The 14,902-nt window shown below is 38.2% G+C and overlaps 1 protein-coding gene across 1 annotated transcript in view; it reads left to right on the top strand.

Annotated features, from left to right (window-relative positions):
• Positions 1 to 14,902, top strand: part of TMED10 (transmembrane emp24-like trafficking protein 10 (yeast)) — a 48,414-nt gene that overhangs the window by 17,900 nt on the left and 15,612 nt on the right. The window contains exons 2-3 of the mRNA XM_008591120.1: positions 2,451 to 2,562; positions 5,214 to 5,287. Coding sequence (XP_008589342.1) covers positions 2,451 to 2,562; positions 5,214 to 5,287 — 186 coding nt within the window. The remainder of the gene's footprint in view (positions 1 to 2,450; positions 2,563 to 5,213; positions 5,288 to 14,902) is intronic.

Genomic DNA, 14,902 nt, shown 5'->3' with positions numbered 1-14,902 from the left:
ACGGGATCGCAACCCTCGGTGTTGCTCCCGCGCCTCGCTCAGCCAGTGAGCGGGAACCGGTCTGTATGTGGGATCCGAACCCTCGGGCGGGAGCGCCGCTGTGCTTCCCAAGCGGCGCACTATCCAGTGCGCCACCAGGCCGGCCCCAGTAAGGGGATCTTAACCCTTGACTTGGTGTTGTTGGCACCACGCTCAGCCAGTGAGCGAACCGGCCATCCCTATATGGGATCCGAACCCGGGGCCTTGGTGTTATCAACACCACACTCTCCCGAGTGAGCCACGGGCCGGCCCTAGTCACACACTTTTCAATTGCAGTGAAACTGTCTCCTTTTTTTCTTCTTTTTAAAGCTTTATTGAGGTATAAATAACAAATAAAAATTGTATATATTCAAGGTATACAATATGATATATGTGTACATGGTAAAATGATTAAGATAATAAAGCTAATTAACATATCCCATCACCTCATACAAATGGTAAACTGATATATGAAAGGTGCTCAACATCACTAATCATCAGGGAAATGCAAACCAAAACCAGAATGAAGCTGTCTCATTTCTTACGCTCCTCCTCATTTAGACTCTTAAGCACTTTGAAGACAGGAACTATCTTACTCGTCTTTGTATCCCCAGTGACCAGTACAGATCTAAGTATCATAAATGCTTGACAAATTAATGAATGATGTTGGATGGCAGAAGACACTTGATTAACATTAACTGCTGTTATTATTAGGGAATTTGGAAATTGTGCCAGAAAACTTTTTTTTTGGCAGCTGGCTGTTATGGGGATCTGAACCCTTGACCTTGGTGTTATAACACTTTGCTCTAACCAACTGAGCTAACTGGCTAGCCCGCATAAAATCTTTTTTCTTAACCCATTGTTTCAAGTTTTTCTAGTATTGATCACTTTTCTTTAGTTATAATGGTTTTTTCAAAACAAAATAGCTTTCTTATTATTTTTGACCATAAGTGTTGTATTCCTTTGTAGAAAATTGAACGAAAATAAAGTATAAAGAAAAAATCTCACTACTCAGAGATGACTGTTGTTATAAAGTGCTTTTAAATATTTGAATTTAAATGTGTGCTACTCAATTTTTCTTGTAAAAGTTCACCTATTAAAAGAATCCAGTTTTAACAAAGCATTAGAACATCCAGTTTAATATAATGAAACCACTACTTTTGTGTTCCACATTGCAAAGTAGCTTCATGTCGTAGGTGATGAAATGTGCCTTCTGGACAGCCATGTACTCTGGAGAAGAAGCCTGGGATTTGATTTCTTAAATTACTATGTCATTCTCTTACTTCATATGTAGCCATTCACTTAACCAATGTATGGCCCTTCATCTAATGGAGCAGTTTAAGTTTGGAGAACTAAAGCTAAGGACTTAGCAGAAAGGAATAATCATTTGTAGAATCCAAAGATATCTTTTTTTTTTTTTTTTTTTTTTTAAAAGATGACCGGTAAGGGGATCTTAACCCTTGACTTGGTGCTGCCAGCACCACGCCCAGCCAGTGAGCGAACCGGCCATCCCCATATGGGATCCGAACCCGGGGCCTTGGTGTTATCAGCACCGCACTCTACCGAGTGAGCCACCGGGCCGGCCCCCAAAGATATCTTTATTTTTATTTTTATTTATTTATTTTTTTTTTTAAAAGATGACCGGTAAGGGGATCTTAACCCTTGACTTGGTGCTGCCAGCACCACGCCCAGCCAGTGAGCGAACCGGCCATCCCCATATGGGATCCGAACCCGGGGCCTTGGTGTTATCAGCACCGCACTCTACCGAGTGAGCCACCGGGCCGGCCCCCAAAGATATCTTTTTTAAGAGAATCTTCTTATTTATCCCCTGAGTCTTGTTCCCACCATGTGTAGCCATTGACATAATTAACATGAAATTTGCAGGAATAGAACTCCCAGATTTTTTTTCTCTATGCATGCCGTCTTTTCCTTCTGTCCTTAGGTCAGATGTCCTAATTCCATTCTACACCCTTACCCCTGCCCCATCAAGATTTTTTTATAGAAGTAATCTGTTTTTATGTAACTTTCTCCTTTTGTATTACTCTTTTGGTAATTGTTCACTTCAATTTCTGTGACATGTCTCTCTATAGGTAATGATACTAAGTCTACATTCTATAAAGTGAGTTTTTGTCAATAAGCCCAATTTATGTAACTTGGAACATTGGTTGGATCAACTTTTTGGTATGGTAAGACATACTATAGCGGTAACAGATTTTAGCCTGCAGTGTAGTTAGGCTGTTTGAATTAATGAAATTTTCTGTGTTTGGATTTCATCTTCTAATCCAGTTTCTGCCTTTGGGGACAGTTGGAACATAGTCATCATAATATTTATCAACAGTCTTTTACAGATAGTGTCTCTTTCTGTCTCCCCAGTTTCTATAAGCTCCCTTTCTGAGTGTTATTTGCTGCCACTTCTTACTTTTTAATTTTAGATCACAGATTCTGCTGGCCATATTCTGTATTCCAAGGAAGATGCAACCAAGGGGAAATTTGCCTTTACCACTGAAGACTATGATATGTTTGAAGTATGTTTTGAAAGCAAGGGTAAGTAATCAGAATATTTTCCCTGAATTAAGTACACATCTTCTCCAACTCTGTAGTGTCCTCTGCTATATAATCAGCACTCAGTTTCTAGTTTCATTTGTGTTCTTTGTTTATTCTGATATGGAAACCCGATACCCTTTAGTTTTTGGAGCACCTTTTAAAAGATTGTCTAGGCGAGTAAAAGATTGAATAGGTGGAGCACAGAGGATTTTTAGGGCAGTGAAAATACTCAGTATGATACTATAATGGTGGCTACATGTCATTATACATTTGTCCCAACATTACATTTGGAATATACACCAAGAGTGAAACCTAATGTAAACTGTGGACTTTGGGTGATAATGATGTGTTAGTGTAGGTTCATCATTTATAACAAACGTACTGCTCTGGTGGGAGATGTTGGTAATGGGGGAGACTATGAATGTGTGGGAGTAAAGGGTATATGGAAAATCTCTGTACCTTCTTCTCAGTTTTGCTGTGAACCTAAAACCTAACAAAATTAAGTCTTAAAAAAAAAAAAAGGATTGTCTGTTTGCCAGGGAATGCATAGAGAGAAATTACTAAAGTATCTTTTACAAAGGAGACCCTTTAGGGCTGTGATATCACCTAAGGGGATAGGCTGAACTGTTCTTCGGAAGAGACTATAATCTGGACTGTGACCAGCCAGAGGTCTGTGGTTTTATGGTTTCACTTGGCTTACACTGTGCTGTGACAAACAGGGAGATAGTCAGAAGACTCTTGTTAGGAAGAGGTTATATTGATAATTTTGACTAGGTGGGACTGTGAGCTGCTTGGGTTTCACATCTTTTAAATGAAAAAGGAGAAGCAAAAGTTTGCATTACATCTCCTCTGGGCAATGTCATAAACAGAGTTACATGTGGGATTTGGGAGAAGAGACTACTCGGTGCAACATTTTGGTTTTTTGGTTGGTGACTTGTTGGTTTAATGCTCAGAAGGCATCTGTGACTTGTCTTAGTTCTTAACTTTACTTATGCAGTCTTATTTCTCTTGCTTTCCAATTACCTTTCTAGTCTGTCCAAAAGAAGTTCTTTACTGTATTTTAAACATGACATTCTTATTTTATTATCTCTTTGTCCATGCTTTGCCTACTGCCTAGAATGCTTTGTCCAAGTACTGCCTTCAGGTGCTCCCTCTCTAGTGAAGTCTATCCCACAACCCATCTCTTCCCTCCTTTTTTTTTTTTTTTTTTTAAAGATGACTGGTAAGGGAATCTTAACCCTGACTTGGTGTTGTTAGCACCACTCTCTCCCAAGTGAGCGACAGGCCGGCCCCTCTCTTCCCTCCTCTTACCATTGCTTGTAGCTGGGGTTATCTGAACCAGTTTTGTTTGTTTGTTTTTTGATGGCTGGCCAGTACAGGGATCTAACCCTGGACCTGAATGTTACCAGCAGCATTCTCTAAATAGCTGAGCTAAACAGCCAGCGCTGAACCAGTTGTTTTGGCTTAAGATTTTACATTCCTTTGCATTTTCACCATGGTTATTATGTGTACGTAGTCTTGGCTCCCCATTGAATTAATTTAAAGGCAGAGATTATACCCCATGAAAATCTCTAACATAGTTCAAGCACCCAGTGAGTTCTCAATGAGTAATTATTACTGAATTCACTTCAGTGGATTTCAGAAAACTTCCAGTGTCTCTCAGGCCACAAAAGGTAAAGTACCATTCTCTGTGGCTTATGGTCTCAGGAACCCCTGTCCTTAAGTGACACTGTATTTCCCAAAACTTCTAATTTCATGTAGGCAGTATTTTATTTTATAATAGTCAGGTAAATTAAAGGGATTGGAGTTAACCATTTTCCTTTAGCTTCTTTGGGTCTTTCCCTTTCTTCTACTTGGTGATTTAAGATTACAATTTCCCTTTGATCAGATTAACTTTTCTCATATGAACATTGCTTTGTTGGATCTACTATCCCAAATAGACATTTCGCTTTCTTAGAAACATCCCTGAGAATTGTACTGTTATTGTAAAGTTTTTTTCATGAGCTGTTCTAACTCTTTTAAGGGCTTAGTTATATAGCCCTATAACATTTTATTTACCTATTTAAATAGGTCTGACATTGATCAGAATGTTTGAATTAGAGTGGAATATTAGATAAAACCTAGGTTCTTTTCAATACTCAGGTTTATATTAAGAAAATCCAAGCTTAGCTAGGATTAATCCTAATTGAGCATGACCTCTCAAAATTTGACAGGCCAACCATTTCAGATGTAGAAATGTGCATTTTTCAGCCTAAATTGGTGCCCACTACCTATTGATTTTTGTGCCACTTATTTTCACACTCTTTTGACTTATGAGTAGTATTTACGATTTTAATAAGCCAATGTGTTTTGTCTATTCCTATTCTATTCCTCTGTGGTACCAGTTGCAGTATCCTGTGTCCTGCCTGCTCAGAGATTTTTACCAGCAGCATGTTCTCTTTGCTTTCCGGCACCCCACACAGATAGAGGCTTTGTCCAGAATGTTTGTGATTTTAGCCAGAGCCAGGAATTTACTGCAGCTGAGTAGGGGGAGGAGTTGTGGCTGTTTCCCTCTATTGAGAGGGTAGGGGTTAGGGAGAAGGAGGGTGGGTGGGTGATTTCCCGGAATTTTAAATATTCCACACAATGATATCCTTTGATTTCTTTCTTAGGAACAGGGCGGGTACCTGACCAACTCGTGATCCTGGACATGAAGCATGGAGTGGAGGCGAAAAATTACGAGGAAGTATGTCCTGCTATTACAGCCAAAGGAGGCAGTATCGTGTTGTGCTGTGAGGTTTCCGTGACCTAGTGAGGCCAACAGGCTAACGCTTTGCCCAGAAGGCGTGGTTTTCTCAGCAGTCATGTGATAACCAGCTATGGTCTTATTGAGACAAAAAGTTGTATTAACAGCCTGGAACAATAATTTTGGCTGTGCTGTTAGCCAAAGGACTGAACCAGCTGTCTCATAGAAATGTTGGTGTGATAAAACACTCAAGCATATGCCATTAGCTCTCTTGGTGCAAAAATCATATATATGTGTGTGTGTGTATATGTGTGTATATATATATATACACACATATATGTGTGTGTATGTATGTATGTGTATATATATGTATGTGTATATATATGTATATAGTTACAATTTTCAAAAGCTGGAATTTAGTTATGTGTTAATGTCCAAGATTAAGAGAAGTGATTTGTTTTTAATTCCTAAGACTTTTTTCTCAGGACTGACAGGTATATGTACAAGCATACATATATATATATAGAGAGAGAGAGAGAGAGAGAGAGAGAGAGAGCATGGATTCAGTGCTGTTTAGTCTTGAACAATTGTGCTGTCTTTGAGAAACAATAGTCAGAAATAGCTTTTAGTTCAAATAACTTCAAACTTTTAAGGAAGAGGTCAGGATAGAGGAAAAAGCTGCAAGAGACTAGGGTTAGTGATAATGAATAGAAATTTGATGCTGACAGGGAAACTAGAATAATAAAAACTGACATTTGGGTGACAGGGAGGTGGAAGTGTGCATAGAATGAATAAGGAGAAGGGCAACAGCCTTTTTCATCTCTATTTGAGAAACTTTGGGGGCAGCACAAAATGGTTCTGCAAGTGCAGAGCACCTTTGAAAAACCACAAGAACTATTTAAGACTGAAGAATTGATCTGTACAGAAAGATAAGAGTATTTTTACCCAGCAAAACAGTACCTGAGGGCATGAAAAAGAAGGGTACAGGAAATGTAACTGGCTCTTGAAGAATGTAAACTAAATAAATGAAGGAAAGTTAAGGAATGGTGGAACAGAAGTTGTTCTATCATTGGTCAAGACTTTGGAAGAGAAATATCCTAAAATGGAATAAGATTCAAAGTGACGTAATTCTACAACAGGAAGTAGTAGTACAACAATTGCAACTCTTCATGTCTCTCCTCTTTTTCCTTGTTCAAGTGTTCAATGGAATGAAACTAGATAGTTATTTGGAGGCAATAAATAGGAGCAAGTGATACGGTAATAAATGGAAGACAGTTCCCAGTAGAGACTTTGAATTGCTTATTTCTGTCTCCAGGCTAGTTTAATTAAAAGAAATGAAGCAAGAGGGCCTCTTTACTTGATGAATTTAAGAGTCAACTGAAAAATCTTTTTAAACCTTCATGATTCAGAAGAATCTTAATTATAGATAAGTAAAGTAATGAATATAAAAGTGCTGTTGTGAGGTATGAAACAGTAGGAAAAAATGTACTTATAAGGTGGAAGAATAGATAAAATGATTTTCAGTTTGTGGTTACTGCTGCTGTTCCCCAATTAGGGACCATTCTGTAAGCAAGCACTCACTGAATTTGTTCTCTGTGTAATTTTACCTGTTGTAACTTTTTCCTTCAGCATGATGGCTATCATTAAGGGGTATTTATTAAATAACAGGACACCTGATGCCCTATTATTATTACTTTTGGCAGCTGGCCAGTACAGTGATCTGAGCCTTTGATCTTGGTTTTATCAGCACCATGCCTTAACCAAGTAAGTTAAGTGGCTAGCCCCTGATGTCCTATTAGACATTAGACATGGCCTGTTGCCCTCAAAAACAGATGACATTATTGTGGGTTTACATAAAGAATTATTTGAGTACCATTGTCGTATAGCATTTTTGAACCCCTATAATTCCCAGAATTTCCATCATCCTTGGGCTTTATTGACATTGGGAAAGGGGCTTTATCTTTCCTGACCTTTTGCCTAACCCAAAGGGGAATCCCTAGCAGAAAGGAAACCACAGTGTTTCCTGCTTCAGATGTCTGGCACGTCCTAAGCCTTTCTTTACGCACATGGTTACAACACAGCTGTACGTTTCTGCTTCTTAACAAAAAACTCCTCCCCGCTATTTTTTTTTTGACCTTTGGCCAGTAAGTGTATCTGAACTGACTACTTTTTTTTAACGACTCCCCCCACAAACAGCAGATTGAGGCAGAGGAGGAGTGGTCATGACACAGGCTAAAACCTAGCCCTTTTCTCAGCCTGTAGCCTTGCTTAGAAATAATTTAGTTGTCTCTGGGCTAATGCCTGTGACATGGATAATAGAAGCACTTTGTTCCCATTAATTACCAGAGAGCACTGAGCATATGCAGAGTTTTTGAGGCATTTAATTTCAGGCCCTTGAGATAATGGAGATCCTTTATCTCTAGAAGCTCCAGAGAACCATTTGGCATCAATATTAAGATTCAGGAAGGTGGCACATTTCTTTCATTTTCTTCACATCTAACACATCTCTCCCTTGTATTTGTGGACTCATAGTTCTGAAATCCCATACAGTCCTATAAAATCAATAGTAATTAGTGTCTTAATAGCTGGGCAGAGTATCATACTACCTACCTAAATTGTTATGCAGGATTTTAATGAGTTAACGCATATGAAATTGCTGTGTAAACACAAGACAAATGTAAGATGATAGTACTTAGAAGACAGAATGCTTGCCATATCATGAAGAAGCATAAAGTCTTATAGCTTGAATTTAAAGAGAAAGAATGCTTACATCCTCAGAAATAAAGCACTTTTGATTTCATATGTCATATTTTATTTATTTATTGGCATTTGTTTTTATAGTTTTTTCTTTCTGTTTTACTTTCTTTTTTTATTAGCATATTCATTGTTACAAATCATACTTATTCTTTATGCCCCTTATCCAAACTCTTCCCCTCCTCCTATTTCTTTCTTTCTTTCTTTCTTTCTTTCTTTCTTTCTTTGGTTTCTTTGAAAAAGTAGTTGTGTTCAATTTTAAGGACCTCTGACCACTGTCTTGCTTTTGCTCTTCAAAAGGGGCATTTTGTACATTCAGTATGTGAATTGAGCCATTTCTTTTTAGTTTGTGGTCTGAACTAGAGCAATTGTTAGGAGGGACTTACTGTCTGATTGTGCAGTTGGGAGAATAAAGGCAATTACTGTCCCACAAAGAAGGCGCTATCTGACATATTCTCTAACTCCTGGAGTATATGTCCCTTCTTGTGGATGTCAGCATTTTCAACATGAGTAAAATCCTGTTTTTCCTAGGGGTTTTATTAGTCTGTAATTTGCTATCAACAGGTACACCAAAAACACAGTTACGCTGGTAGGAGCAACAGCTGAAGACTTTCCAAAAGTTCTGTTTCTGTGAATGCCCTCAGGAAGGAGGAACTCTGATCCTATATACCAGATTAAAAAAATCCCTTTCTTAACATAAGTTAAATAAAATAACACTAGTAAGGCACCTGATACATGATTGGTCAGTTCAGTAGATTTTAGCTCTTTTCTCCTACCTGTTCTGGAAACTGCCAAATGGCCATAACAGAGTAATTAGGATCTTTCTAAGTTTCATTTAGCCTAAAATTGGCAGTATTACCAGGACTTTTTGGGGGGCATCCTGTTGACCTTTTAAACTGTAAATAGGCCTGTGGTTCATATTGCCCCCACCCTCAGGTGCGAGTAGATTTGTCCTTGGATGTAGATCTGTCCTCTTTGTCTTGATTGCATTAGACTGACTGGTCTTCACATTTATTGCTGTGCTTCTGGAGTTTGTGGAGGCTCTAGTGGGGGGTGTAAAGACTGCAAATTAATTTGACTGAATTTGGCTTGCCACAAGAAGCTTCTCTTGATCTCCATGCTCCACCAAAGAAAAGAATCTAGAGCTTCTCTAGAGTCTGGATTAACACCTATGTTTTAAGAAGGAGTTTGTCAGAGTTAACACCTTTCCTTGGTACAGTTACATATAAACTCTGTGACCTCTTTAGATTCAAATCATCATTAGAATAGAAGATTTGGATATAATTTAAGAAGAGTTTAATTTTACTGATATTTTGGACATGTTATAGATACACAAGGAAAGGCTTTATAGCTTTTCACTTTTCCAAACAGTACCTATGACTACAGATGAGAGTGATAGATACTGTGATAGGGAGGGCTTTCTCCTAGGCAGTGGGCTTCATGAAAATGAATACTGAGTGAAAATAGATGCAGAGTGCTTAGCATACAGGAAGCACTTGCTTCAGGAGACCAGCAGCACTTATCTACTATGAGAAAGTTGGCTCCTTTGAAGAAGGCATAGAATGGACATAACAGGTCAGTTACAGGTGTTTACTGTGTATCAGGTATTTGGGACTATACAAACTATACATTGTTTTAATTTCCTTGAGTTCAGGGGCCAAACTAATATGGGGAAAGAAATAAAAATCAAAACAGTCTGAATATGACAGTGTATGATTGAGTGTTAATTGTTTGGCGCAGTCTAAGTGGTGCAGGGCTTTAGGGAAAAGGGAGTCAGCATGGACATGAGTGCTTGAAGGCCACTTCACGGTTAAGGCTTGAGAGACGGGTAGGATTTGGATACAGTGAGCATGTATGCTTTTGGAAGTCAGGGATTCTGTTCTCGCATTTTACAGCATAGCTTTGCAGTTTGGGTACTGAATAGATGCTCTGAGGATCCTGGGTAGGAGTCAAGAGACCATGGTGTTACTAATCTTGATCTGCCATTCAAAGGGCTGAGTAACTTAATGGAATCTTTAGTTTCCTCATTTGTAAAGTGAGGGGCTCATTGTAAATTAGTCCCTTGTAGCTCTAACATCATTTGAGTATTTAACAGCTCCATGCAGCCTTCCACAGAAATGCCACCTCCTAGTGGAGAAGCTATGGTATACATTGTCATGTAGACTTATTCTCAAGCTGTTGGCAAAACACACTTTATGCTTCCAGCCATAGAGGAGAGAAGTAGACTAGAAAAATACCAGCCTGTCTTCATGAAACGTGTGCAATTTGGCATTCTTATAGATACTCTGAACATTAAATCATGTGTTTAGAAGATCAGAACAACAGTCAGTGAGGATTTTGATACTGAGGTTTTCTTTATTAGCTTTTTGTACTGACTGATATAAAGTCTTGATGATATTCATTGAATGCTTAGTCCTGGACAAGTAAAGAGAGTCTTGTTGAGAATATTTACCATAATTTGTTTTAAAATTATACTCTATTGCCTACAAAAATTAGAATAATAGCAGTGGGAAACCTAGGAAGTTTATTAGTAAACTAGACAACATATTCAAATCTTTGTGTCCTAGTATAGCTTGTTCACTTCACATTTGATTTAGGAAAAACTTAGTGTAGTCATCTGGTTTTCTTCATGAAATGTCTGGTACCTATAGAATGAAGTATAAAATTAGATAGACTTGGATTTCAATCGCAGCCTCACCAAGCTGTGAGATTTTGGCAAACTATTTAACATCTTCAAGCATAGTTAACTTATCTGAAAAATTTAAGGATAGTAATATTTACCTTATAGGTTATGAGATTACAAGATACAAAATACATACCATACCATAATCTGAGCATATATTAATAGGTCTAATTTATTATACTACCTTTTTCATCCCTTTCCCCAGTTTAGCTTCAGCCTAACTTTTTTTTTTTTTGTCTTTTTTGAGACCGGCTGCACCGGGCTCAGCCAGTGAGCGCTGTGAGCGCACCGGTCATCGCTATATAGGATCCGAGCCCACGGCGGGAGTGCTGCTGTGCTCCCAGCGCCGCACTCTCCCGAGTGCACCACGGGCTCGGCCCTTCAGCCTAACTTTTTTTTTTTTGTCTTTTTTGAGACCGGCTGCACCGGGCTCAGCCAGTGAGCGCTGTGAGCGCACCGGTCATCGCTATATAGGATCCGAGCCCACGGCGGGAGTGCTGCTGTGCTCCCAGCGCCGCACTCTCCCGAGTGCACCACGGGCTCGGCCCTTCAGCCTAACTTTTTTTTTTTTGTCTTTTTTGAGACCGGCTGCACCGGGCTCAGCCAGTGAGCGCTGTGAGCGCACCGGTCATCGCTATATAGGATCCGAGCCCACGGCGGGAGTGCTGCTGTGCTCCCAGCGCCGCACTCTCCCGAGTGCACCACGGGCTCGGCCCTTCAGCCTAACTTTTGAGCCTTTTATTTGATATTATCCACCACCCTCCCCCAAACACACAAGTGTGTTGGTGCATATGTGTGTACACACATGTACACACATACTCTATTCTAGCTTCTAGAACATCAGACAACTTACGTCTGGACTATAGTCTCCTAAGCATGACCTGTACTTTCCTCCCTTTGTGTTTTGGTTTACAGGTTCCCCGCAGCCTTGAACGTCCTTCTCATCCCTTTCAAAATCCTGCCCAATTTGTGAGACCCAACTCACCCACTTCCTGTTAAGCTTTCCTTTATCCTGCCAACTAGAATTAATTTCTCACTACTTTCTTTCCATTCTGCTTTTAATGTGTATCTTTGTTGTAGAAGTTAATGCATAATGCTTTATATTGTGGTTGTAACTTTATATGTGAGCCTCTCCACCAGATTGTGAGTTTAAGATTGTAATTTATCTTAGTGAGTTGCACATAGTAAACACTCAAAAAAAAAAAAAAAACATTGCTAGGGTCTTAAAAATTTTTTTAAAAACTAAAACTTTTTACATTTTAAGCTATCTAGTCATGAAAGTCTATCTCTGATTCTATATTCTTCTCGCAATGAAAAGTTTTTTTCCACTGACTTCTTAACTTGATTTGTGCTTATGTCCTTCTTTCCTTTCCGTCCCCATATTTCAGTTACTATTCTTTTAGGCCTTCTTGATTTACTTGTCAATTTTTAGTTCAGTATAATGGTTTCCTTTTACAACCAAATATTTTTATTGTTATAAATTTTCTTCTTTATCTCTTCTCTTTTTTTCCTGCACAGAATTACTTTTAGTTTTCTTTTCTTTTCTTTTTTTTAAATAACAAATTTATTTCTTGTAGTTCCGGAAGCTAGGAAGTCTAAGATCAGGGTGCAAGCATGGTCAGGTTCTGGTGAAGACCTCCTCTGGGTTGCAGACTGGTGTGTTCTTACATGCAGGAAGGCAGAATTACTTTTCTTTTCTTCTTTTTTTTTTTTTTTTTTTGAAAATTTTCTTAATACCATTTAATAACTAAGTCACTCAGGATAGTTGTTTGAACAGATTTGTTTCTTGATTCCCTCCAAATATTATTTTGATTTCTAGGTTTAGATTAAACAGAAATATATCCGTGTTTGTCATTTACCATTGAGTATTCATGATGTGTTAGGTGGTTGAAATGGCAAGTTAGTTTTCAATATTGTTTTATAGTTACTTGGGATTTCTTTTAAGTTTTATAGGTCTTAAATTAATACCAAGAGGAAAGGTAGTTATTAGGGAAAGACGTTTCTTAGGAAATGAGACCTTCATCCCACTAGTGAAAGTCTGAAAACGATTTCCTAAATGAAGGATGATATTCAGTAGAGATTTCGTTGAGGAAATAAAGTCTACTTGGAAGACAGGAATTGGCCTATTTGATTATAAATAGAAGTGTAAGAGTCTGGGGTAGCCCCTATACTACAAAAGGGGTTGGGGAGTTGAACGATTAAATAAAGAATGTGGATTACTAGCAATGTGGAATTCTTTGCAGCAGTTAAGAAGAGTTAGACAAATGTACAAGTGTTAATGTTTTTGGAAAGATCTTATTAAATGAAAAAAAAAGGCAAGCCATAGAAAAATGTGTACAGTATGATCCCATTTATAAATATATTTTAAACTATATTCTTCTGTGTACATTTACATATATGCAAAAGCATAAATAGTGTGTATCTTCTAATAAGGTCTGGAAAGATAAACACTAAGTTCATAACCCTCATTACCTTGGAAAAGGAATGCGGTGATTTGTGGTAGATGAGTAACTATGAAGGTGGACTTTTAGTTTTTATTCTCTTTGTTTCTGTATAGCTTAAATTTTTAGTAAGAGACTATTATGTGTTGATTATACCAATAAAAAATAAATACTGGAAAGTGATTTGGAACAGGTTTGGGGGCTATAATGTACAAAAGCCATCCTCAGTACCAGGTTTAATTTCATCATCCTTTTTCAGCTTTTGGGCCTTTGGGCTATTGTTGTTTAACAACAACAAAAAAGAAGTTGTCTTCAAAGTAATTTTAAAAAATACTACTTTCAGCTGGCAGAGGCACAGCCATAGTTTCACTTCCAGTTCCTTTTGCAAGTTTCTATTTAGGGAACCTTAAATAATTTGTCTCTGAAAAGTACCATGCCATTTCCTTTCTACTATCTCATTCAGGAAGCTTTGGAGGGGAAAGCATAGAGCAGGAGGGAAGATGTTAAACAGACTAAGGTTCGGCTTGTTATATATCTCTTGTATTGCTGTCTTTACCTGGGGAATTTTTTTGCTCTGCAGTTCTTTATGAAATCAGTCAACAGATATACAGTCATTCCTCGATATCCATGGGGAATTGGTTCTAGGACTTCCCTCAGATACTAAAATCTGCTCATGCTCCTGATATAAAATGTCATAATATATGCACATCTTTCCATATACTTTAAGTCCTCTTTAGATTTTGTAATACCTAATACAATTTAAATGCTATGTAAACAGTTGTTATATTGTATTGTTGAGGTAATAATGACAAGGAAAAAGAAGTCTATGCATGTTCAGTACAGATGGAATTTTTTTAAAAGATATTTTCAATCCATGGTTGGTTGACTACATGGATGCTGAACCCACAGATATGTATGGCCAACTGCATATCCTAGGTTAATGGCAACACCTGTCATTTGAGCAATCACCTAGGAAAGGTAGTAGGTAGTTCAGTGCACTAACCATTGGTTAATTATTATACCCAGGTGAACTGTTCTGCAGCTGCCAGGCACACCATTAACTGTAGCCAACATATTACAAATGTAAGAAAATGTACATCTGGTGAAAGAAAATTTAGCTGTGTCGTCGCAAGACCATCACCATATTTTTATGTACCTTAAATATAAACTCAGTTTTAAATGTCTCTATCTTAATTAGCAGGAGTTTCTAGTTTTAGTTTAAATAACTTTTGTCTTGCTCTTCACACGTTCAGCGAAGAATATAAATAAGCAAAGACAACATAAAAATCATCCTTAAACTCTTCCCATTCGGGCCGGCCCGTGGCTCACTCGGTAGAGTGCGGTGCTGGTAACACCAAGGCCGCGGGTTCGGATCCTATATAGGGATGGCCGGTTTGCTCACTAGCTGAGCGTGGTGCTGACAACACCAAGCCAAGGGTTGAGATCCCCTTACCGGTCATCTTTTAAAAAAAAAAAAAAAAAAAAAAACTCTTCCCATTCATCCCATGTTAACTACTGTTAACATATAACAAAGAGAAAGGGGAATTGAATGAAATAGAAGAAAAAGTGGGAGTTCTGCAGAGAATGTACAGTAAATAGAGAGTAAAAAAGCAGTTGTAGAAAAAGAATTATTGAAGAATTCCCTATGTGGAAGAAACTTAAGAGCAATTGGTATGTAAGAGTTTTAAGATCTGGAAAGTTCTGCCAGTACCCATTTTAAAGTAAATCATAATCTAA

The sequence above is a fragment of the Galeopterus variegatus genome, unplaced genomic scaffold (assembly GCF_000696425.1).
Source record: "Galeopterus variegatus unplaced genomic scaffold, G_variegatus-3.0.2 Scaffold6665, whole genome shotgun sequence".
NCBI classification, from domain to species: domain Eukaryota; kingdom Metazoa; phylum Chordata; class Mammalia; order Dermoptera; family Cynocephalidae; genus Galeopterus; species Galeopterus variegatus.
The sequence above is the reverse complement of the archived record's forward strand: the minus strand, read 5'-3'. Positions and strand labels throughout refer to the sequence as shown.